Here is a 27,705-nt window from a genome sequence, read left to right as displayed (position 1 = left end):
AGAGAGAGAGAGAGAAAGAGAAACGAGGGAAGGGAGAAAAGAAAATAAAATTAATTACTGATATAAAATATTATTTGTAATAAATAATTAAAAATTAATACGATTGAGAGAGAAATATGTGTGTAAAGTATTTATCCAATTGTGGATTTCAAAAAAGCATTTCCGAAATAACTAGTTGACAAAATTAAAAGCTCGCGTCTGTCGATACGCACCGTCAAAGAAGAGAGATAGGAAAGACGTTTCTATAATTCAGTGCGGTACCTATCGAAACGTTGGTTGAGCGGGATCGGGGATCAGGGGTGGATAATGTATGTACCCTTGGCCGTGCGATAGGAAGGCGGGTGTTCGGAAAGCACGTAGGGGATCTATATTTCTCTCTTTCTCTCTTCTTCCCGCTCTTTTTCTTTCTCTCACTCTTTCTCTCTCTTTTTCTCTTTTTCTCTCACTTTGACGCTTTTGAGGGCATGCGGGGGTGTACTTCCTGAGAGAACTCCAGATGGGGGAAGAGAGGCAGTGCTGACCATTGCGAATGGACAGCCTTGGCTCACCAGTAGGAACGTTGCGTCCGGCAAGTTAACTTGGAGTAACTCTAAAAGAAATAAAAAGAAGTAAAAATGTTCCCCGCTCTTGCTCTCATAATGAGAGTTAATGGAGAAGCACATGACGATTCTAAGATAGTACGTAGAATTAACAAATCTTGATAAAACCTTCTCGGTCCTAAATGTTGCGTCCGAATTGTGCAAACGCAATGTGTTGAACAAGGTGTAAAAAGGTTAACTTTATCCGAAATATGTATTTTTAGTTTTTTTTTATTTGAAAATCAAATTGAGACGTTAACTGATCGATCTATATTTCTATGTCTTCTTCAAGTTAATTAAACTAAATAATTTTCCGGTATTAATTGTATAACGAGCAAAAAAGTGTTGTTGATGAACAAGTGACAGGCAAGAAAGTGTTGCTAATTCCAAAAAAGGAAATTTAAAAGGATGATATTTCTGATGATATTTCCTGTGATTTTACACTTTTGGATTCTGGAGGAATATGCGCAACAAAAGAAAGAGCTGGAATATCTTCCGGAGGATAAGTACGAATATTTTAATAAAAATATTTAAATTATTTAGAAAAATTGTTTTATATCTGATTTTATGTTTTAAAATATCATTAATTTTAATTGAAATCCAGCATCTTGAATATCTAAATTATTTTGAACATTACATTTCACATAAATTTTTTATTTCATGAAATATACAACCATTTTTGAAATCTAAACTTTACATTTGTTTTTTATTTGTCAATTACTTGTAATTTCACGTTGATTATAGCAATACTACCAGCATAATTCAAATTGTCTCATCAATTTCGATGAATTTTAACGACAAAAATTATCTCCCGCATGCGTCGTTTTTTTTAAATTAGCCACTATGCCTTTTCACACGAAATTTTAAAGTATAAAAAATTTCTACTATTCAACTCCAATGCCCACATTACGTTCATCTGGTCACCAATTGAAATCATCTCTCCGCTTTTCTATTTTACTATGCAACATCGTTTTCGCACGATCCCTAACACGATCATATATTATGCAAGTCGCATTCTCATTGGTTCTGCGACCCGGTAAAATTTCGTCGCTTGATATCCACAATATATGTTCCAGTATCTTTGCAATAATGTTCTTCTTCGTAATATTAACGTATATCTGCAATCCAGCTTAAAATTAAACGTTATACAGATGATCAGTTTGATACTTTTAAACTGAGATAAAAGAAATTAATTTTGTGACATTATCATCACATATGGTCAATATTTACGCCGCTGTAGGATCTAAAATGTAAAACCAACCCTCTTTCTGTGATTAGAGCAGCGTGCGGCGATTGGGGTTGCTTTTAGTTCGTGGGGGTATGACCACGCTATTTTAAAGGTATGGTCCCCCTCTACGTTTTCGCTCCAAACTCCGATCACCCTATTCGCTTTGGACAATCTGTAGATGCACTTGAATTACTCGAATTCTCGTCACTCTCGCCTCTCCACAATAGGCGATCGTCCCATGCGATAATTCTTTTCACGAACATTCCTCATCTTGTCGTTGTATATTATGTCAGATACTTAGATAATTTAATTTTATGCCTTGCAAAAGATGAAGAATAAATGAAAATCTTTTTTATCGGTAAATTGAATTTATATTCGCTTCTGCTAGGAATTTTAAGTAAGTAAGTTCTACGAATTTAAAATTCAAAATTTCAATAAAACATTAATGAAAAGATGGAGCACACTTGCTGTGTTTCTGTAGAGAATAGGCTTAAAAATTCAATAGGACTATATCGTGAGAAGTCGAATGTCAATCACGCTTTGCATTATCGATAATATTTTACGTCTATTCTCAGATGAAAGAAGATTATAAAAATGAAATCGATACATCGATATCTTGTAGCTTGAGAAAACCTAGGAGATTCTATGCATAAGCATAGTAAATCTTTAATTCTTCATTAAACAAAATTATTGCTATGTAGTTTAATTAATTATTGCTATTTAATTAAGGAATATTATTTACTTAAGATATTCTTTTTTTTTTTCGATTTTGTTCTTTATCTTTTATGTAACTTATTTAAAATTTTTTTAGCGATAATAAATTTATCATTTATATTTGGCATACGAAATTCTGCAACGTTATGAATTTAACACATCTTTAGACCTTTTCATATTTGTGACTTTAAATTTTTTTATTTTGTACATTATTACAATTTTGCTTTATTTTATTTATTTAATATTTTTAAATTTATCTAAAATTTTTATTATATTTTATCTAAAGATCTTTTTCATTACATAAAAGTTATTTTAATAAGATTGAAGTTAATTTGGTCAGAAAATATATTCGTGACAACATGCGAAGTTCGTCTCTTTTCCTTTACAGTGCATGTAGCTTCTTCGCGATCTGGGGAGAGCGGTTTATCAGATCGTTATCAGGGGATCTGACCGCGTTCTTGCTTCTGGGCCAGTCACGATCAGGGCCCGATCGCTCCCATCTTTCCCCTCGCTTCACTTCTCTCGTTCTTACTTTGTACAGCACCTTAATTAAGCGTTATGAGTTGAACTTCTCGTTAACGAAAGACTATATTCTCTGTGTATCGGACAGATATGTAGTTAGTTACAAAGCTAGTATACATCGTGAATAAACTTGACGTACTGTATCTAAGATATTAAACAAGTTTTGTTAACAAGTTGTTGCCATATACAATATATAGCCAATTTAATATCTCGTTGACGTAATCGCAGATTGAGGAATATGCACAGAATTTAATACTATCGCTACAGAAAGAACGAATAGCGATGGACAATTTTTTCTGCGAAGGTACAGATTAAGAGGGAACTGAAGCCGCTTAATTTCCTGCCTTCTCTTCCGCCGCGATGCCCCGCACCCTGAAAATAATATTTCTTCGTTCGGCCGTCAGTAGCAAGATGGCGTTCTCGAATTAATTAATTACATCCCCGCTGGCGTGCTGGTACCTAACTCGATTTCGCGCAATTGAGTTGTTCCTTTCCAGGCGTGATGCTCGGCCCACCGTCTTACCTTCGTTCTCTACTCGTTTTCCTCTTTCACGTCGAGTTATTATCGATATTTGCACGCTACGATAATTATTGGCCAATTCCATTCGCGGCTCTATTCTTCGTATTCTTTTATTGCAAAATCCTAACATTTATTCTTTTCATCTTTCTTCGACATTATCCAGAAATGTTATCATACAGTGAAAATTAATATGATTATAATTTTTTCTTTAGAAAAGTATTACATCTTAGGAGGTTTTACAGTAAATTACATATTTTGTAAAATACGTAGAAATTTTGTTAAAATGATTTTTATCAATCTTTCAATTTTCACACGAAAAAAATGATGTTGTTAAAGTATTCAAAAATTTAATTATAGCTAAATTTTTGTATCTATAGATACAAAATTGAAGATAATTTAATTACGTAAAATTTTAAAAGAAGATGATATTATAGATTGGATTGTGTTTTAATTCAAATTTAAATTTATCTATCAGAATTGACAATTAAAAATTCATTCTTTTAAAGTCCAACATTGCTGATGGAGAGTTAAGCTTTGATTATAACACTGCAAAAAGTTGTAACATTTTAGCAACCAGTTAGAGCGTTCAACATAATTATTTTAATAATCCAAATAAAATTCTTTTCAAATCTGTCTCTAACTAAATTTTTAGATGCTTTAGCAAAATTATTTCTTCTCATGTAATATTAAATTTTTGTTGTAAGTCTCAGTTTATAAATATGTTTATAATTTTATTTAATGCGTTACTACAGGGTATTGTAGTAATCGCCATTGATGCTGACCGACAACAGTTTAACCAAGTATTTCAGTTGAATCGCCATTCACGGATAGTGGCGACCGAATCGTCTAATCGGTGCGAATGCGGCAAGAAAATTGCTGCACACGATGTCTAAATAAAAGTCCCGGTGGAAAAATCAGTCCCTATTACCTAATGATCAGTCCTCCCTCCCGTTCTCCATCGCTATGGAGAGGTATGTTGCACGTATGCGAGTCTCGTTACATGTATATCACGAGTATCACCGTGTCGTGTGTGCGACCACCTCGATGTTCGTTAATTGTAGCCTGAGAAAAGCACACGATATGAACGCGTGTGGATGTGCGGAATATGTCCGCCGCGGATACACGCGAATCCAATGATGACTATCTTTTTTTACGTCTTCTCTTCCGCGGAGCGCCTTTACCGGTGTATTACAAACCGTGCTATAATTATGGTTAGTTGCGATTCGTCATGATATACGCGGCTTTTCCTGGGTATGTAAGTTTTTAGAAATAGATATTTTTCCAAAGTTTTCTTAATTACTCATATCTCTAATTCCTATGTGTTTTGTTATAACATTTCAATTACATTAAAAATAGTGAGGAATAGCTTTTTATGTAATGCCATCATGGAATTCTGTTTTTCCAAAGTTGCTAAGGCCGAGTCGTACGCACCTTCCGGCCAGCGCCAGGAACACTGTCGGCAGTTATAATGTATGGTGCGGATTAGTACTGGCTCTCTTATTGTTTTCCACTCTTGCGAGAAGAACAAACACTCCTCCGCCGCTACCCCAACCTATCCTATTCCGCGTTTCCGACCACCCCCGAAGGAACCATCTCCATCGTGCTACGCCCACGCTCGCCCTTAGTTATAACTTAATTACAAGAAAAGCTGCTCGCAGAGCACCGGCGGAACCTCCGGTTCGAAGCGATATATATTAGATTTTCTGTCATTAGAAACTTCTTGCCCCAGGAAATTATATCCCGGTCCGAGGATGGGGATGGTGAGGAATAGACGAGACGCGGATAGAAGAGGGAAAGACTGGTGAGAGAAACGATGGCGGGATATTCGATTTCTTTTGTTACCGCGCGGGAGACGAGGCGGGGTGGCGAGCTTCCGCGCGCGCGGACTTCCGGTCGATGGAACAATTAACGGCCGAGACACAAGGCTCTTCTGGATCGGAAACTTCTAGATATCTCAGTGCCTACGTGCCTCACGTGAGAGATAGAAGTGCTCGAGCGAGTTATGAGCACGAGCTTTGACAATCAATGACATACGAATGGTTTTTGTTTGTGAGATATCTATTTATCATTTATTTGTTATATTTACACGGAAATGACGCTAAAGTATCTAAAAATTTAGCTTGATACAAATCCGGAAATAACTTTGTTGAATCAAAATAATGTGTATGCTTAAATATCAAATTTAATTTAAATTGCCATTCTTACAGTATCGTGTGATGTATCGTCATTTTATAAAACATTGAATAAATTTATCAAATTTATCCATTGCTTTAGTATAAAAAATAAAGATATATTGAATTAGATTAAATTAAACACTATATGTAGATTTAACAGTGTAGGACGCTTAAACTGATTACTAGAATGTTGAAATCTTTTGCAGCATTGTTCATATTTAACATTTTTACGCAACTATTTTGATCCAATAAAATTATTTACAAATCTGTGTCTAGCTAAATTTTTTAATACTTCGTTCTTTTTATGAATTTACATATAATACATAATTTTATTAAAAATTTCGTGAAAATGATCGGTTTTCCCTTTTTATCTTTTAACTTAAACTATTTTTAAATGAGAGTAAAGTTAATAATTAAATACAATCCATTTATTCTAATACAAGTCATAGTAGAGAATAAAAAGATACTTATGGCTACTGAAGACATTCAATGTATGCAATTCTAATAGCAGTCAAAATTAACGAAAAGTAAATTAGTTATTTTGTTTTCAAAATTTATTAATTTATACTATATTGTACAAAATAAATTCAAATAAATCTTTATTAAAAAAAAGGAGATAAGGGGATAAAAATTCTTTATTCTCAAGAACTGGCGCCAGAGATCTGGGTGGATCAAAGGGGAACAGCGATACTGGCCGATACTGCGGCGACGCGACGATATTCAAGATGTTAATTGCCGACAAACTTCTCTAATTACCGCGTAATTATGAGCAGCAGCGTGCGCGAGAAAGGCTTGTATACGCACACAGGATCTCCCGCATATCGCGCTTAATTGTCAGGACTATACGGGGATTATTCCTCGCGCCGTGCTGGCGCGGCTCGGCTATTGCGCCAATTAAGGCGAATATCTGTCGCTATTATTTTTTAATGGTTTATACACGCGCCCCGCGCGCCTTTGCATTCAATGAATATTTCATTCATGCGGATGGTCTGCTTAATCAGTAAGTTCAGTACGAGCGGCTATTAATTAAAATCGATCAGCTGAATAGATCAGTTTGATGAACTTGCGATATTCACAGTGCTGGTGTACAGATCTCGATGAAATGCAAAACTTGATGACAATTAATAATTTTAACAACGACATTGATATATGATAATGACGATAATAAAGATAACGAAAACATCATTTTATTACTTCGGCTATTTCACGCTTTGACTTATTTTGCAAATGTTAATAAATATAAACATAAATATAAATAACAAATATAAATAAATTTATAAGATGAAATTTATAAGATATAATTCGTAAATAGTTAGAATGTATTTAACGAAGTTAATGTTCTGCAAACATTTTGACTTTGTATTTAAATTCTCTTCAATTTGGTTATATTTGTTATGTCCTTGGAGTCATAAAATTTTTGTTTTAATAAAATATTTTGATCGTGCTATAATGTTAATTGAAAATATTAAACGTTCTTTCTAATCTAATTAATAAATTTTATTATAAAATAATATTTTCGAATGAGATGAATATGAAATCTTCCTGAAAGAATATGTAGACAAAACGTCTTAATGCATCGAACTTTTTTTGATATTACACCGCGAGATCTAATTTAAAGCTCATTAATCACAATCTGTCACAATTCACGGCGATTTACAACTGCTATCAGAATACCGTGACGCATCGAATTTCCTTGAGTCTGCATGACGAGGTTAGCCACGTAGTATGTAATCTCAGACTTATTATCGTTTTTATCATATCGTTAAAGACGATATATACTTGTTCTTCCAATTATTCAAATATCTATGCATAATGTACTATAATCGGGATATAGACATTTTATAACAATTATATTAGAATTTATGTAACATAGAAAATAATATTATGAAAAATATTTAAATGATTTGTTGACGTATGCGAAATTCTCAATCCATTTCTATCATTTTTTCAATGTAGATTAATTTTAAACTTGGTTATTTTTTATCTTCTGATTCTAAGAAGATAAAGGGTAAATTAAACCGACATTAAAGTTGATCTATATTGATTCATGGAAAGGATGATTTTGCTGAAGTATAATATAAAAAAAAATTTAGTTCAGGTGCAAATCTGAAAATAATTTTGTTAAACAGGCAAAATAATTATGTAGCACGTTCAAATTGATTGCTATTATTGATACAGTATCAAAACTTTGCAGAATTGCTCATTATGAGCAAGAGCTTGAAATTCTTTTACTAATTATATTTTGATGATTTAAAAAAGCTGTTTTTCGATTTGCAAAATCTAGTTTTTAGAATTTTTACATATTTTATTAAAAACGTTTTTTCGTAGGAAGGAGTCAATGAGTTTGTATAAAGAGAATCTTTTGGAGGAACTCAATATCAGTGCGCTTCTCGCCTTGATAAAGTAAACGGCTAAGTTCGCGAAATGTTGGCATTAACAATGGGATCACGACACGGCGATAACTCGCAAATCCTTTAGCATTTCTAAATGGGTCAACATCAATGACCTTTAAATAGATGGGATGCTAAGAACACAACTCAAATAAATTTTATTTTTATTATATTTTACTTATCTATTCAATTAGTACATATAGAATTAAATTTATGTTATTTATACCTTTATAAGAAGAAGAAATGTAAAAATAATTAATTTAAGACTTTTGGGAAATATTTTTTATTTTTTTTTCCAGAACAAGGTTTTTAAGATAACTATGCATGAGGTGCTGCAGCTACCTATCTATTTAAAGATTAGGGAAAATTTTCTATTTCGTAAATGAATCAAGCTCAGTATCGATCTTTCGTTCGAACGATTCTCACTACCGCCCTCGATGCTTCGAATACTTCACCGTCTTCGTCATTGCTCCTAGCCAAGGAGTTTCTGTGCGGAATAAGTCGGCTCCATTACTTCGCCACGTGAAGCACTTTTCTCTCCCCTTCCTCTGCGCGGATACAGTCCATGCTCTCCCCTCGAATCCATGGAAAACCACCCCCACGGGCGACATGTTGGTATATGCGTCCCTGTTAATGGCTTCTCGTTCTCCAGCGTACGTGCAAAGAAACGGGCGCGGCATGGACATGTCTGTGCACTATCACGGTAATTCGAACGAAAAGACGATAATACATGTGAAGTACTATATGCCGTGCGAATTGATTCTTGTAAGAATTTTTTATGAAATATCTCATTAGCATCAAGTGATCAATTAAATCTATAATATGGAATGCTAATAATCTATCAGCTTTTTTCTAATTGATCAGCGGAATACTAAGTTCTAAACTTGAATTAAGTAGAAAACTAATTATTTACTAATAATTCGATCTGTTATTGATTTTTTTTCCGATTCAGTGCATTCAGATCCTCGTTGGAATACAAGATCGTGCACGAGAAGACAACACGCTTGGAAGAATAACTCGAGGGATAAAGCGCAATAAAAAGGGGTTGGGAATCCTTTATGCATTCGAAGTGCGGCACGCGACACCCCAACCCTTCTAAGTCGCGATAGACTCATCAATTTCAAATCATTTCTCTCCCGCGCGGAAGATCATTCTCCTCTTTTTCTCTTATATATGTCTCGTTTACTCGCGACACCCCGTAGCTGTTAGGCACCACCGTCCATCATCTGCCAAAGGGCGCGAGTACATCCCCTGCTAACCCCTCTTTTTTTTTCATGTTACTAACAATTCGATGAACGGCAATTATTTCGGAATCTATCAGTTCCTCCGGATTAAATTCAAGAACGATTATCGTATGGGCCGATGATCGATCGAGTATGCGTATCTACTGTGGCTATTTTAGACACAAATGTTATTACATACGAAAAAAACGATTGCTAAAAGATCTAAAGTTTTGTTGGACCATTGCAATAATTTTTGAAAACTCAAAAATGAGTGATGCTGTAAAACAACAAAATGTTCAAATCTGTAGCCAGTAAAATTTTAGATCGTTCTTTTCGTGTAATGGCATACATATTGCGCAGCATGTATTGTATAATGTGTCGTGTAATTACGTAATCAATAATAATACACTTTTAATTATGTAATCTGATTATGTAATTACAAATAATGCATTAATTTAATCCTAAGAAGCGGAGAAATGCGTTCGGTACACGCTATGCCCGCATAGTGCGCTTGATATTTCATGGAATTTGAAATGCACGAATATTAGACGACGGACCTCACAGATCATTGCCGCAAATTCTCGGAAAAAGAGTAATCGGTTACTTTATGCCAGAAGATTATTATCGTTGTTATGCACAAAGCGCTTGTGGCTTGTGTGTAGGCTGCTCGACCGCGTTACAGCAGATGAGAAATACGAAAAAAAGAGGGAAAAGAAAGTACTGTTGTCCGCTTCGCAGAAGCGTGAGCATTGTTCAATGTATTCACGTTTCTTACAGTTCGATTGTATCGTAATTTACAGGTGTTAACAATATTTATTTATTACTTACATGATTATTACGTTATATTGAGTTATTATATTATGTATAATTTATTAATAAATATAATTTCTATGCATTGTTTACCATACTATTATTATATATATTTAATTTTATTTGGAAAGCATATTAATTGTATACAATTCACTTTAAGATTTAACGCAAAAATCTTTATTTTTGTATTAAATTTTAAAGTACAATGGATTGTATATTAAAACGTATTGCATTTAATGCATACTGCATAGCGAAAAAATTTAGAGTTTTTTTATTAATATACAATCCATTTTAAAATTTAAAAAATCTATATTTGTCTATAAAATTTTTAAGTGTATTAATACATAATATTTAATGCATACAATAGCTGAAATTTCGAAAAGTTTGATATTATCTAATTTATCACCGAAAACAAATTTGTGTGGTATACTTCGAATTTCAAACTATACTCTTTAAGTAGTATTTGAAAATTCTTTTAAGGTGTTGCAATCGCGTGTAGAAGACATCAGCACTTAAGTGTCTCGCATAACTACATTCGTTTTTAACGGCTTCTGCTTTCGACTTACCGAGATATCATTAAATGTGCGTCCTGAAAGCGTCCAGCTACTGAGGGGGACGTAAAAAGGAAAGAGAAATAGAGATAGAAAGAGAAAGAGCGACGTTCCAACCCTTCCGCCCGGGTGGAGCAACTCTCATAATAAGAGAGAAGGTTCGCAACCACCACCACCATCACCACCACCACCACCACCCCCGCCGGTCTCAGTCGGCGGGGGTTCGTTGGACAAGGCGGTCGCTATGGAAACGGAAGATCAAGTGGATTACCAGCGTGGCTCGCCGGCGGAGTGCGACGGGGTGGCTGTGTGCCGGGGTGGGTTGATTTCTTCATAACGGCCGCCATTATCGCGCCCTCCGACCGTGCCTCTCGCTTCCTCATTATGTCTCGGGGCGGAGAGGAATATTCTTGTTTCAAAAATAATCGCCGCCGACCAGTTCGCGAATGGCGCCGTTTGTAATTGGAAAAAGTCTCGGCTCGCGTACACGAACTTCCTTCTCCTTCGTCCTCTCTCCCTTTCTCCCACTCTCTCATCTCTTTTTTTTCTACGACGTTTCTCAGCCGGTTTCTTTTCTCTTCCGTCCGGAAAGTTTCGAATTTAAAGTCCCTAACCCACGGATTTTTCCGGTACGCGCGTAAAACCTGTTCTCGTGGTTCTTTCGATGAGTGTGTATGTCTGTGTAGAATATTATGGAAGTTGATAGTTATGTAATCGTGTTTTTGCGAACTGCTGTGCAAGGCCTTTTCGAAACGATAGGCATTTCTGAGGCATTTTTCTCCTTTCTTCCGACAATATAAATACTTTAATATCTGCAAAACTCGAAGTTTTCCAATCACAACCTATTTCCATGTCAATGCATATTTCCGTTTTAAAAATATTTTAATTTTATAGGACTATATTAATAAAAATATTTGTATATTCATATAAGCATCAAAATCCATTTTGACTAAAAATAGCTTTTTTCTCTTTTATTTGTGTTTAAACACTTTTCGATTTATTTTGTTTAATATCGTTTAAAAATATTTGTCGTCTGATTTTCTTCTCCAGTAACAACGTTGAATTGAAGATTTTGATGTCACAAGCGGGTATAGTCATCGTATAGTCGTCCAATCAGCTTCCGGCGCGAGTGTTCCGCCACGATTTCTCATCACTATTCACGTGCATTGCAGGACGGCGTTTGATTTTCCGTGGTGGCTGGGTATATGAGTATCAGCCGTAGCGGTTGATCGGTCGACCAGAACGTGGTTTCCATATCGGTTATCGGCGTCGGGGTGGCGGTGCATACATATCGTCCGAGCGCGGGTTCTCAAAAATTGATGAGAGGGCTGGATCGCCGCCACGCGAAAACTAGATGTATCCAGGTGCCGCATCTTGTATTCATGATAGTTCGCGTGGCGAAGTAAAGGCGAGCAGAACCAGTGAACCGTGGAAAAAAAAATGGAAAATCAAGTATCGATACACAGACAGACCATCGTAAGGACACCACGAAAAATCGAATCACTAACACTACGTGGCATTCTACACATGAAGATGATTCCTGGCAATCCTTCTTCATCGCTTTATGCGCGTATAACGATATAAAACGCAGTACAAGAATACGCTCATAATAATTTACACTAATCTGTGTGAACTTAGATCAATTAAAAGAGTATAAAAAAAAAATACATTTGTTCAAAGCATTTTGAATAATACGTGTATTGTACAATACATCGAAAGAAAGAGTTTACTACCAAATAGCTACCAAATATTAAATGGAATAATTTCAATTAAATGTTTAAATAATATAATCAAACCATAGTTTTAACTTTACAAACGTTGATAAACGTTTGATGATACTCACTAAATATTTGTAAAGATAAAATTATATTATCTGAACATTTGGTTGAAATTATTTTACTCAATATTTGGTAGTTGTAACCAAACTATTTTTTTCAGTACTTTGAATGACAGAATTTTATATTGATATAAATTATTCTTAAAATTTTATATACGAAAAAAGACTTGTTTAGACTTGGATTCGGACATCTATATGCTACGATATAAATCATAAAGAAAGAATTTTTTAATTACGCATCATTATCATTGCATTACTCAATAGGCATCATTGCATTACTATTTACTGTATGACACATACAAAATTATCTTATGGGTCTATTTAATATAAGGTCCGTTACGCATGTGACATATACATTATCTTATATTAAAAATTTGAAATATTCATAAATTAAACACATGTCTTTCTTTTTAGGAATGTTACGTAAAGTACAAACATTACGATATTATGAATCAATCGAAAATATCAAATGGATTGTTACTATCATCGCATGGATACTTAAAGTATACGTGATACCTATACTTTGAACTTTAAACCTCAAATTATTTAAATGACTTATTAATCAAGTGTACACAATTGCCTAATTGAAATAGAATTTTATTTTGTAAATTCTTTTAATATTCTTCTCTTATTCCGTTTTATTTTAAAGATCGATATATCGGTTGCAATATACGGCCATACGTGACGAGATTGGCATAGTCGTGGCATAGCGTCCCTGTCGGAAAGCCGCATCCATTAAAGCGAGGGACTGGAGTGTGGTTAAACTACCGCAAAGCACCGAAATGTCAGCATTAATATTGCAACCGTCTCTTGCAACCGCCTGCTGGCGGTCGCTTCTATGCTTATTATACTTATTGTATCGTGCTATCGAGCTTAAATATTAAAATCTCGTTTCCGTCCATGGCACGTATACCTATATGGATGCGCAGGATTGATCGAATTTTATGAATTAATCGATTAACCGAAGGCATGGAATTTTATATTGTTGAGTAATTATTCAACTTCTACGAAGTTGTATCAAAATAATCTGAAATTATTTTTAACCTACGTACAACTTTCCCCAATCTTAATTCAATAAGTATATGCTTGAATTTTTATTAATAAGCAAACTCGGTATTCATTTTTGCATCGCTCATTGTTTATTAAAGTCCACGCGGTCTAACTGATTGCGATAAAGGAAAAGGAAGAGATCGATCCATGCAATCGATAACCGGCCTTTGGCGAAACGAGATCGTAATCGCGAGATAATAGCGGTCTCGACACGCTTCCGTCTTCGTGGTCGTATGTCGAGTGCTTGACGAGAGCACCTGTCCGCGATATTGAAGTTATCGGCACAGGTGTCACGTGTACATATACGTTAAATGGGGCTGCTGATGGGTATGCGCTTTATACAGGAAGGTATATAAGCCTGCCCTTTATGAATACCAAGATGTATCCGGGACGGTAGCCGCAAACACGCGATTCCGGCTGGCGCGGACGTGTCGAATTAATAAGTGAAAAAGTGAGGTCCGACAACGCCGTGACGTACTTCAGAATTGATGTCTGGAAATCTCGGCCGACGACGCAAATAGTTGAGTGAATTGACTGCTTCGGACAAATAGAGAATAAAAGAGAGGAAAATTTTTTATTCGTATTCTAGAGCAAATTTTCTGAATTATGTGTAAGGGTGCAAGATTAATAATAAGAATTATAATTATGTAAAAGGTGATACATATGAGAGTTAATGTTAATAAGAATATGTATATTTATTGAAAAAAATGTTCTGATTAAATTAACAAAACTGAACAAAAGTGGTATTTTAATGAGACTGAATAAAATTTCTGATTATGATAATCTGTCTTCATCAAAATACAATATTGTTCTTGTTAAGCTCTTTTGATTTGATTAGAACATTTTTCTCAGTGTTAGAATAATACGTAGAATAATACGCTATCTACTATATTTCTTCATATTTCTGATGCTATATGAAAAAGATTGCACTGAGAAAAATTTCTGTCTGGAAAATAGATGAACCAAAAGATTCTGATAAGGTAATATCAATAAAAATCCTGATTATTTTAACTAGAATTATAATAGATTCAATCAGAAAATTCTGATTTGTCTATTTTTAATCAGAATTCCAATTAATTTAATCAGTTTCTTTTTCTATGAAAGTTGCATTGAAGCAAAAATTTATCAGTTACTATTTGACACTCAATGTTTCATTGAAGATTTCACTGAGATTGATTTTTGAAGTTAAAATTATCGCTGATTAATAAATAATATGAACGCGTAATTTTTATTTTACGGTATGACAGTAAACAGAGAAGGAAAGAGAAAGCGACAGTGGGGTTATAGTCGTTCGCGTGATATGTGCAACGGGGCAAAAAGTGCATGTGCAAACCGTAACTTCTTTACGGCCCTCCGGAGAGTCGTCGAACGACGAAGGTGCATCGTATTTATCCACGTTCATTCCTATTTAAAGGAATGGGTGGGTGTTCTTTCGACAGCCGGTATTTCATTTTGATGAATCGTCGCGCTCGCTGATGTCTACCATTAAACAAGAATTTTGTGAGGCTTCTGTATAAAGGAGTCACATGGAAAGAATGATTTTGCAGAAGAATCTGAACACTTAGCTAAAATAATTCTAGATATAGATCTGAAAATTCACTGTTTGACCATCAAAATAATTGCATAATACTTCGAGCACTGTTTCTCATGCTTTCAAACAATGAAAAACAATGTTACAAAAAGTTTTAACATTCTAGTAATTACTCAGTTTGAATTACTACATAATTACTATTTTGATGGTTCAACAAAATTATTTTCAGATATATTTAACTAAATTTTTAAATATTTCAGCAAAATCGTTCTTTCCATATACGCGAACACAAAAAGACTGTCTTGATAAATATTAAAATATGTTGAAAAATCCCATGTATATATTTTTTTTAATTTTTATGCGCTGAAAAAGTTTTGAAAATTAATGCGCATAACTACGATTGATAGAATTAAACGCGCGTTGTCGCTCATGAAAAAGGATCTTGTCATCGATGTCCTCTAATATCGAACAATCGATCGTACCTCGCTACTGATGAATTATGCATCGTATCTTCCCTCACGATTCTTTTTTTTCTACAAAACTATAAAAAAGATTGCCTTAGGCATTATTACATGCGTGCATAAGAGAGAAGAGCTTGAGCTCTGACTTATAAGGTCGCTCTTTATATTTAATTAATTAATGTAAACGTGTACTAGTTTCTAGGAGTTTTTCGCTCGATAATGAAAACGGTCTTGTTAAGGAACATTGTTTAGTTTTATTATAGCGACCTGGATAACTTTAATGAAACATATTATAGATCGCCGATCAAATAGATATTGGTGGAATAAACAATTTGAAATGGAGGAAATATTTTATCTAATTGTTATATTAATACGCGCATCTTGAATTAAAGAAAAATTAAATGCATATTACCGATCAATATTAAATTCATTATATGAATAATTCATTGAGAAATCTTCCAATATGTACGATGATATGTACGAAATACGAGAATCAAGACTGAAATCTTTTCCCTTTTACTTCTACATAACGTCTACGTACTACCATATGTAGTCGTTACTCCCGTTACTATTTTCCACGTAGTGATCGCGTATATCCGCCCATATTTGTGGTGGGTTATCCAGTGAGAGCACGTATTGAAATGTCGTTGCGGGCAAATAAGACGGAGAAAAGGAAAGGTGGGATTATCTGAATACAGTCGTTTCAGGGGTGAGTTGCGACCCCCTAGGGGGTAGTAGGTGGTCGCCTCTGGGGTCTGCCGGACCCCCATGAACTCGTCCCTCTCGTCATGTGACGTACGGTGGTCATCCTCGCGCCGAATTACCACCATCTTCCCTTTCTCGTCCTCTTTGGAAAAAGGGTCCGTCAAATAGATTATTTGAATATCGAGCGATCGCATTTCGGCAGGATAACGGCGAGCCGCCCTATTTTCGAGAAATTGCGATTGGCACAATTCCCCACTATACATCATGATCGCTCGAGTATTAGCATAATTCGGCCCGCAGCCTGATTGATAAATGTGATGTACTCTGATCTATCTGGACTATTCAGTTCTCTTGATCTCCCGGTTTTAATCAAGACAGATAGATTTCGAATAGAATAGAACTATATGTGACATAACACATTTGTCAGACATTGAGGAATATTGAGAAACACTGGCTGCCTTTAGCAGAAAAAGCAACTTTGCAACTGTTGTAAAATTTCTTAATATGATTGATTTATACATTATGTATAATTTTTATTGTACATTTTTATATTCCATTAAGGAAATAAATGCAAGAATGAATTATATTAAAGAATTTAAATGCAATTATTGTTTAATAATTAGTAGACATAATTTAACGTAAAAATAGTCTAACATTTATATAATTTAGATACTAGTTCTATTTGAAGTTTTAATCTTTCTTATTAATTTTATTAAAATAATATGATGATAAAAATAATATGATGATAAAATAATAATATGAACGTCATAATAAATTATTTGAATATGTATGACAATACCGAGGATTATTTCTCTTGTATTATTTCTCTCTCTCTCTCTCTCTCTCTCTCTCTCTCTCTCTCTATCTTTCTCTCTCACTATTCTTTTATAATTTTATTAAAATTAATGAAGACAACAAGACTGCAACTTGCAAATATAAATCAATGTCTTCGTCATTGTTTCTTCACTGATGAAGAAGCGTGCTATTATCCCCAAAAGAGTAGGTTATAAATAACCTTAATGTAATTAAAATAAAACTACAATGCTTGCCGATTCGATCAAAGCAAAAAGTACTCGCGTGTATCTCTTACGGAAAACGAATGATTTTCCCGATCGGCTTATAGTATGGCGTCACTAACGAGGGCTTGGTTGCGCTTTTTGTTTCAGGTAGCGACGCGCTCGGCCGAATCGATAAGGAGCCAACCTCGCCGGAATCCATACAAGGTGAGTTTGCAGAGTTGCTTCGTATATTCTTGATACGATTAATGTACGATGTCGTTTAATCTTCGTTTACGGTAGACATAAATTTCGTACAGAAATAATATAGCGATAGAATGATACGTGCAAAAAAAGAACGCCTCGTCATGATAATGAACCCGCACCACCAGTTTTTTAATGTATTTTTATCTGAGCCACTATCGTAATCAACAATGTCACTTGAGTTGTCAATCTTAATCAGATTTTATTTTTATAAAACCTTATTTAGATCTGTTTATGTAATTTTTATTCGTACAGTAAAATCCAAAACTTATAGATATGTGAAAAAATAGAACTTTTGAAAGTTATAAAAATATATTATATATTATATATAATATAGTAATATTTGAATAAAGTGATACAATTTCGAGTATAATATAATTTTGAACGAAATAAGATTTGAATCCAATTTTTGAAGTTTAAGTTTCATTTTTTTTATTTGATGATTTCAGTGCTTTCTATATAATGAGAACAAGATTATCAAAAACTTTGGATTCAAATTTTATTTTATTCAGAATTGTACCATGTTTGAAATTGTATCACTTTACTCTAATATTTGTAATATTTATGACAATAAAATAAAAAATTTATAAAATAAGATATAGATAATCGATTTTTTTACAAAAGATCTTCCATGCCGGAGACGTCAACTAATTTTTTTCCACGTAAAATATGTCATAAAACCAATTACGTTCGGCAGATGCCGCTTACACGCAGCAGTTTATCATTTGCCCTGAGGAATTCTTCCGTGCCGTATAACCGGCCTTTTAACTTTAGAGAACCATCCGTGTGCATCCATTAGATTTTTCGTTAGGATCATAAAAGAATCACTAAAATATCTAAAAATCCTTTGCGGACGGTTCGACTGAATCGTTGATGATTTTCAGAAAAATTTAGTCCCTTTTCGAGACCCTTTTACGATTTTGACGAGGCGGAACGACTTAGACGAATTCGAAGTGCTAAAATTGCAAATGGCAACTTGACTCACGCGACACCTACTAAACATAACAGAAAGGGGAGCGCGTGCAAATTTTTAGCGTTATATTATCATATCGTGGGAAAGTTTCAGTTAGAGCTGCGTGACTATTGTCAGCAAATTGAAAGAGGAAACCAATTGGGAATATTATATATTCCGTAATTTGTCTGATTCCATAGCACCGAAAATTTATATATAACTATTTATTTCATGTTTACAATTTTTTATAATTAGATATATGTTCTTGTAAAGCTCACATTTACGTAAACATGAAAATATTAGAGCATAGTATAATAAATACACTATTATAATCTAACAAACGACCTTTAGTCCTTTAGATTCTTGCGTGTTTAGCAAAACAAACTTTTATATAACAGACCTAATAAGGAGAATTGTTAATTCCATGAACGTGTGTTTCGAGAACGACGGGACAAACTCGAAGGGTGTCACGCGTCACGAGATCTGACATAGCATGTATCGTTCTTCGCAGAAAGCGCGATAATGAGGGAGATGACAGAACGTAATGGATGCCGCCAAACGACTGCATCTGCAAAACTAAGAAACTTATTTGATGTGCGTAATAACGCAATCCTGCGAACATGCTTATAATAGTTATAATTATCAGTAGTCATGCGACATCTTTTTCATAATTTTAATATTAATCTGTTATTATATTTAAAAATAATTTTGACAGAAATATTATGTATTGTTCTTAACATCAATTTTATATAAATATTACAATTGTAATATTGTATATTAAGATCAATTAATACATTATTGTCCGGACGTTTTATGCAAACATTAACGTCTATGGCCGACTATTTTTTTTTATAAAATTTCGTTTATAATGTACAAAATATCATCAATCAGAAAAAAACAAACCACGATAAAAAATTAAGACTAAACACAATCACAAATTTTATAATGAAACATTAAGACCCCCGATATTTATAGTCTCTTCTTATATTTAAGATCGCTTTAAGTACAGTTAAGATATCATAAATCAATTCAAACAGAATCATATTGACATCTCTTTAAGGTCTTGAAATAAGAATATGAAGATTATGAATAATAATTTTATACTCTAACAATCTTGCACAATGATTTAAACCAGGCTTGTTGAAAACTTAAAGAGCTAAACGCTTCCATTTCTCCATTTCTCGTTGAGTGAGATAAATAGAAAACAAAAAAGATAGAACAGGCAATCATTTGATAGAGAGAACTCTAGCATCTATTCTTTTTGTTTTCCTTTTGTTTCGCTCAACGAGATAACAGAGAGAGGGAAACGTTCAGTTTTCAAGTTTTGGACAGGTCTGATTTAATATATATATTTCTTTAGAAAGAACAACTCACACAGTGAACTTGTTTCAGTTTTGAATGAATGTTTAACGTTCGGTTGTAACGTTCAGTCAACAAAATACTAACTGACATCTACGTTCAATAATGTGTTAATTGTGTAATTAATTGTGTAATTGAGATAAACGAAGTATGCGATTGTCATCAAAGAAATAAACATAGTACGGGTTAAACCTCGATCTCGTCAATGGCACATCGAACTATCCTCTCAAAGTAAAATAAAACGGACGAATGGACAGAAACTAACAAAGGTGTAGAGCTAGCTGACAAAAAATTCGCGGTTGGACCGGCCTCTCGGAAATGCCGAACCGGTCGTAAACAGAAGGGCTCGCGCCCCTTCGCGAATGATGCTCCTCGTAGAAGTATCACAACGAAAAGAGCGGACCAAGTTCGAGCCAAAAAAGAAAGAAAAAGAAACGATTGGTAAATAGAAGTGAGGTATGAGGCGAGAACGGGATCCGATAGAATTTGACCGGTGGTAGCGAGCGGGATGGGGTGAAGGACACCGTCGCCGACCTGTGTTTTACTTTATAGCATTTAGGCCGTTGTTTGTCTTATTGCTATTAGTCTCCGTCAATTAGTAATTGCATTTTTAATGTCGATTCTGTGAATCGGGTCCACCGACCTGACACAGTGAGCCGCACGGGGGCCTCAACCTTGGTGGTTCGCGAGCGGGCCCGGGCGAATGGCTTAGTGGGGAGAAATTGTGTTCTTTCCTTGTATCGGTCGGTAGGTACTGTCAGGTACGGACGCTGCTGTCAGGAGGGGGGCATGTCATTAGGAGTCATTAATATCGCGGACCTCTGTAATTTGACACACTTCCGATCGCCTAGCGCCACCACCACCACCGCCACCCGCTTCATTTTTCTCCTCTGCCTCCACGTCTTCCAAACGCGACCATTCGTCCCGCAGCCACTTCATCGACTCCTCCTTGTCTTCCTTTTTGCGCTTCCTTGTGAATCACCATGTCAGGAATGATGAAACTGCCGACGAAACTGCCGTCGTATGCTCCGTGGCATGTTATTCGTGTCATTTCGCGTGAGTCAGGGGTTCTCACGAAAGAAATAATCGCATGTTTGTCTTAGATTTTGTCGAATTTCGAAGAGATGTCGCGAGAGTTTAAAATATATATACACGGAAAGAACGGTTTTACTGAAGTACTTAAAAGTTTAGCAAAATACATATCTGAAAATGATATTGGACTATTAAAATTATGTAGAATTTAAACGTTGATGACTATACTGCAAAAAGTTTTTGCATTCTAGCAATCAGTTTAAGCATTCTACATAATTATTATAAATAAAATTATTTTCAGATACTTATATCTAGTTAAATTTTCAACAGTCAAATGCTTCAACAAAGCTATTCTTTCCGAATTTAGAACATAATTTTTTAGAATATAATTAATATATAATATATTATAATATTTAAATCTAATTATTGATAAAAATAAATTTATAATGACAATATTTTAATTATGCTATTAAGAATTCTTCAAATGAACGATACATCAATATTAATTAATCTAAAAAATAGTTTGTCGCTTGTTGCATGCTTGATTATCGATGTTAGATCGTTTATGCGCTTATATTATACTTGAGACGCAATTACCTCTTATTAAGCCGTCAAAGCGAACCGAGACTTAGTGCTCGAAGCTGATACGTGTCTGATTATGAAATCGTACTCGAGCGGATGCAATCGCTTGGTAATGCAGCCGCGATTAATATGATCCGCGGATGCTAATCGAGATTCTAATCGTTTATTCTCGCATCGTACCCGCACACCTGTTCGACCGATATGGCTAGACCAGGGATTCTTTTAACGCAGACTTCTCCGAGATCTTTCGAGCAGTCATGTTACTCATCATACTTTCTAGTGTTGCTAGTACAAGCTTTTTATTTTCATAACAAAATGATGTCAGCTGCCATTAATTACAAGTAAAAAAAATCATAAATGTCACTTTAAACTATGAAATCAAAGAGAGAGAAAACAGTTACAATACTTATTTTATTCGATTTGTTATTTGTGATCTCACAATGTTGCTTTTTTGTGAATGATAAAAGAAAAACATTGGATTTTGCATTTTTTCTAAATATTCTTTTATGATTTTTTTCAATTGCATCTTAAACCTTATGAAAATAGTAATATATATATTTTTCAATTAAAGCACGTTAAATATTGTATTAATAGTCATTTCTTACAAATAATTCAACATTACAGTCGTCGTTTTTATATTCTGTAATTGTAAGAATGATCAATCGAAGATCGCTAGCTTCACATTTGAAGAATCATCTTTGCGTTCGCATCACGAATCAAAGCAAACGACAAAAGTCGATGACGATGGAAATCCTGAAGAGCTGGACGAGGATCGATTTCGCTTGGCATGCAAACGATTCCTGCGATAAACTTGCCTGAAGACTGTTCATTCATGCAAGCACGGATGATAGTACATCTTCTTGGTGACTTTCTTATTCAAATCGTTCGTCGGGCCAAGGCTCGACCGTGGAAAATCGCTTTTGAATGTTAAAATATTTTTCCGACTTCTACGAAGGAAGTTCTATTCTTCACACCTTGGCCCAAAATCACCAATTGTCACGTCAGTCACACATTAACTTGTGAAAATTCAGCCTGCAACTTTTTCCGTTTTTCTCTTTTGTTCTTTATTTACTTTGGAAATCATCAACATTTAACGAACTTAGAACTACTTAGTGAAAAAGTAATAATTCTATTAGTTAATCCTATTGATTAATTTTTTTTTTATATAAAGTCTTCTTATTAATATAAAATTAAATTATCAAATATTTTCTTTTTAAAACTTACGACTATATTTTTATTTGCTATTAATATTGATTAGTGAATTGAAAATAATTTTGATGAATTGGAATGATAATTACTAATAAAAATTCACTTCTTTGTTTAAAGAAAATTGTGATCGGTGCTGAGAAGCTATACTGATCTTTATAACTCGAACTAGTTCACTTTGTTATTCGAATCGGAGAGATGAAACGAGAGTTTCTCTTTGAATATAAAGAAGTCCTTCTTTTCGAGCTTTTCAGGATTCATGCGTTACGATCGCAGCTAGACGGAGCAAATTCAAATTCCGCGATGGGATTTCTTGGGGATTTTCAGATTTTTATCGTTGGTATATCCACCAGTGAATGTCTTGCAAACGGAATATGCTAATTCTGCTGGAATGCTGATTGCGATGTTGATTTCTTTCTACTTGCTCATATTGTTTTTCTGATTGAAAATGAACCAGTAAAATTCCGATCATATCAATCAGGACTTCGATTATCATAATTGGATATCTAGTTATCTTAGAATTAAAATAGAAAATTCTGATTTGCCCATTTTCATTAGAAATTTTTCAGTGAAGATATTTGGCTCACGCGGCTTAGAAAATTTTGTTATTTATTTTTATTTCAAGTTCTATACTTCATATATATTTTCGAAATTATAAATTGCAACTTTAATTAATTTTAATAGGCTGTTTTAAAAAATCTGGAATGTTATATCGATATATAACGGAAAAATATCTTCAAAGTATTCTACATAAAAATACGCGGCACGTTCGTGCGAGACGCCAGTTGTGATACCTGTATGCACCGTGAGAAGTCTAATCGCGTAAGTGGAAATGAAAACAAGTACAACGATCCTTTCTAAGAATGAAGGATCGTGGGCTGAAGATGTGAGCGGAACCGCGGACGAAGAACCGAGAAGATTCGCGATTCCCCTTTCGCGAGGCGAAAGAGCTCGGCGAGATGTTTTCTCCCTTAGTCGGTGCGCATTTCTCACGAGTCGAGGACGACTTCCGTCCTCCGTTCTTGTTGCCTCCTAGAGAACGAGCAAACAGTCCGATTCGATCGCGCGGAGAGATTAATTCACTCGCCCACACTCCGAAAATTAAGTAAGTGCCGCGGAGAAGCAGCCGTGAGAAATTGTACAGTCGACAGAGAGTCGAGACGTTATTTATGAAAATAGCGTTGATCGACGGGTGGGTGTCGGCGCAATTGTCGTTACACGCGGCGCTAGAAAGGGAACCAAAGAAAGAGGCTAGCAATTAGCAATTTAACCAATAACTCTGCAATTGGTGATTCCATTAATGGGACGGCCGTTCCCACAGAAGACGCAACGTTTTTCATTGTTTTTCTGGCGCGGGGCTGCTCCTCTTTCACGAAGCCGTGTAATTGCCTCGTGAACGTATAATTATTGCATTAACGATTAATCTCTCTCTCCTACAGTTACTCGATCATCGATAGGGCCTGCTCGGCGCTCGATTGATTTCGTGCAGTACACGATATGTAACTCGGAGGTTGAGTGCATTTTTTTTTTTCGAACTATTCAGGTAGCTTTACGCACTTTCTCTTGCACACTCAGAAAAAAGTTTCTCCGATTAAAAAAAATTTAAGTCAAGGAAATTAAGTTCAAAGAAATTTGTGTACGGTTGAAGAAAAACTTCTTTGATTTGAATGTCATTTACGATACAATACAGATACAATACAGAAATGCTAGCAAGAAATGCTAACAATATTTTGCTATTACATACAGAAAAAATATGTTTAAATTGAGGAAATCATTTTTCTTTTGTCGATTTTTTAAAAATTAGAATGAAAATATCTTTAAGAAAAATAAAAATTATTATTTAATTTCAAGAACTGGTTAAATCAAAGAAACTTTTCTCTGGATATAGATATTGTTGTCTAGATAATGCTAGCCGTAATTTATTTGACATCCCACAAATATAATTATTTCTTAAAGATGCAAACAAGCAGTCGATCTTTATAAAAAGTTCCGTCTGTCCTAAAAAATGTTTACAAAGCTAATTACTTTATTACAATATTGCGATAAGTTTTTTTTTCTCAATATATTTCCTTTCTTTAAAAATGAAAGCTAAATTGCTTTTGACTTACAGGTTAAGATTTATTCTGATTTTTTAGTTAAAAAGGAAAAGTAAGAAAGCGTAAAATTTGCTTCGATACTATCTTTTTTTAGTACAAATGAAAAAAGAATGAAAGAAATGCAAATGTAAAAAAAATGTGACAACTTAACTTGTAATTTAAAAATGAAATGGAATACAATGAAGAAAGAAAGAAAATTCTAAAATACTTCTTTTTAATCTGTCTAAAGAATCTCAATGATTGAAACAGAATCTAAATTAGTTATGATGTAAGCATAACATAGAAAATATCATACTCTTTGGAAAATCATGTCTCTGTTGTTTGTGGCAGCAGGCAAGAGATAGTTAAAACAGTCGAAAGCTACGCGTGATTACAGAAAATAAACCGTTAATAAATTCGTGCTGCGCCAGTGGGCGGACAAATTGACTGCCGATAGCGCGCAGGCTGTATCCCACATGGTCGATTATACATTAATTAAACAATCAATATTTATTAAGCTTATTATTGGACATGATCGCGCGAGCCCTAGCATTAATTCGATTGTGCGTACGCGCAGTGAGGTCAGGCGTTATTTCGTTTAATAGGCGCCGTATTGTTCATAACGATGCAATAAATATGGACACGGGCAAATGAAGACGATAAATTATCGAACGCCCCCGTTGTCAGCACCGGGTGTCTCCCGTTTGTCTTTCTAGCCTTTCTACTTGGCTCTCTTCTCAATTATCGCAGATGTTAAAATAAAATTTGTTCTCAAAGAATACAAATTTTGTTTGCTGTAAAGTATTATTTGATTATTATCGCTGTTACTATTTTTTTTTAAATTGAAATAATTTATAGGATGTAAAAGAACAAAAATCAAATTTATTTGAGCGTAATTAAAACATATTCAAATAAAATAATATTGTTTTTTAACGGTTTTATTCAAATATTAATTAAACAATTTTGCAATATTTGCAAAGATTTTTGTTAAATTTATAAAATAATTAAATTTATAAAATAATGGGTCGTAAAAAATAAATATGGTGAAATTGAGACTCCCTACAAAATACCGGAAGTAACAACTTAACTACTGGATGACCATTTAAACGCGGTTTCAACCCCTCGATACAATCTACGATTCTCAACCCCAGCCTTGCTTCCGCCTTTCCTTCCTTACCGCTTATTATAATCAATTAGCGCCATGTTATCTACCAGCACGCAATTGTACAGATTGTCGATACGTATACACCCGCTGTCGAGAGGGGTGCAACCCTCGTAGTTTTTTATATGCACCATACATTCGCGGGGGTGGGCCTGCAACAGGCTGATGAGTAGCGAGATCTTTTTAGGATCCCTGTTTTTTACTTGTCTTCCTTTTTTATACGTAATGCGATGTACGTTAGCATGCTTGTAAAACGCACTATGTGTAAATTTCTTTAGATTATATTGAATCGCGTATATTATATATTCGAACGTAGAAATTATACAATCTTATATCATATGTATATAATTATATAATCTTTAATCATTTGCAACAAATGCAACGTCATTTATTACAGACGATATTGTACTGTTCTTAAAAGCAGATTAAAGATCTTAATACGATATGGAAGATAGAGAGAAATTTATAAATTACTTCGTACTCTCGATATTTTTATAACCTTGTATTCACATGGGATCTCAGAGTAGTTTCTATCAATGACGGAATTAATGATATTGTAAGAAAGACCAACCTCTCCCTTTTCCCCCGAGGATAACGCAACGATGGATTAAATTGCGCGAGAAATACGAGACGTGCGCGTTTATCTTAAGCATCGAATTGTATGAGTCAGCTGACACACGGGAACTCAGTCTGTGCAAGCTACGACGGTATGTACGATTCGTTGCCTGTAAATTTCTCGTTTACTCGCGGTAAGGGTGTATGCACTGGCAAACAAGAAAGAGTGCATACAAGGGAGCAAGAAAAAGAAAGGTGAGAAAGAGATAAAGAGAATGACGAAGGCAGCGCCTATCGCTCTTTCCGCGTCTTTCCTCGAAGATCTTTTACGCTTCTGCAGAAACCCGATAGCCCTGTCAGCCATTAAGCCAGAGTCGTGCTCGGTGAAAGGTTGGTAGGGACGGCGAAGGGCGAGAACGGAGTCGGTAACAATCGGGGAGGAAAGAGAGAGGGAAGTTCTCTCTCTCCTCGTCAGCGCGTGGAGGAAAGGGGGTGGTAAAGTACAGAGGGGCTCCGGAAAAGGGAGAAAAAGGCACACCTCTGTGTGTGCAAGAGGCTGCCTCCTCTATCGCAGAACTTCGCGATCATCTCGGTAAGAATATAACGCGAGTGCGTTAACGTCGACATAGGTATTGCCGTGTAACCGTTAAAAGATGGGTGCGATTTTCCCCTCAGACATTATCGAGCGATTTTTTAATCTTTCGACAATCTTCGCTCATCGTCTCGTTCACGTTTCAAATATATAGTTACACAATGATTGCATTCAGCAGAAAATGCAGCTTTGCAACTGTTGCAAAATTTTCAGATTGGTTTATACATTTATTAGATTCAGTGAGGAACTAAAGACCAATATTGAAGAATTTTACAATAATTGCAAAGCTGCTTTTTTTTGCTGAACGCAGCCAATTATAACAGTTCATTGAAAAATAATATGAAATAATACCATATAATAACAAAAAGAATATAAATTTGATAATTTACAATATTTATACATTGTTAAATATTAAAAGAGCAATGATTACCTGATCTCCTGAGTTAAAAATAATATTTTTTTACTTTTATGTGTGCCAAATGTAAATAAATTAAATTTGAGTAAATAATAAATTAAATTGAATTTAATTATTTTTTAGAATTGAATTGTTTAACTTCATTGTTTTAGTTAAATTAATTTAGTCAAATTAATTTAGTTAAATTATGAGACGATTCTATTACCAAGTAATTGTCATTTC

The 27,705-nt window shown here is 34.6% G+C and overlaps 1 protein-coding gene across 1 annotated transcript in view; it reads left to right on the top strand.

Moving 5' to 3' along the window:
- The window catches only part of LOC105625950 (POU domain protein 2-like), a 137,360-nt gene that overhangs the window by 89,032 nt on the left and 20,623 nt on the right, over window positions 1-27,705 (top strand). The window contains exon 4 of the mRNA XM_012207262.1: window positions 17,461-17,517. Within this exon, the coding sequence (XP_012062652.1) occupies window positions 17,461-17,517 (57 nt within the window). The remainder of the gene's footprint in view (window positions 1-17,460; window positions 17,518-27,705) is intronic.

This window comes from Atta cephalotes (assembly GCF_000143395.1).
Source record: "Atta cephalotes unplaced genomic scaffold scaffold00004, whole genome shotgun sequence".
Classification (NCBI taxonomy): Eukaryota; Metazoa; Arthropoda; class Insecta; order Hymenoptera; family Formicidae; genus Atta; species Atta cephalotes.
The sequence above is the reverse complement of the archived record's forward strand: the minus strand, read 5'-3'. Positions and strand labels throughout refer to the sequence as shown.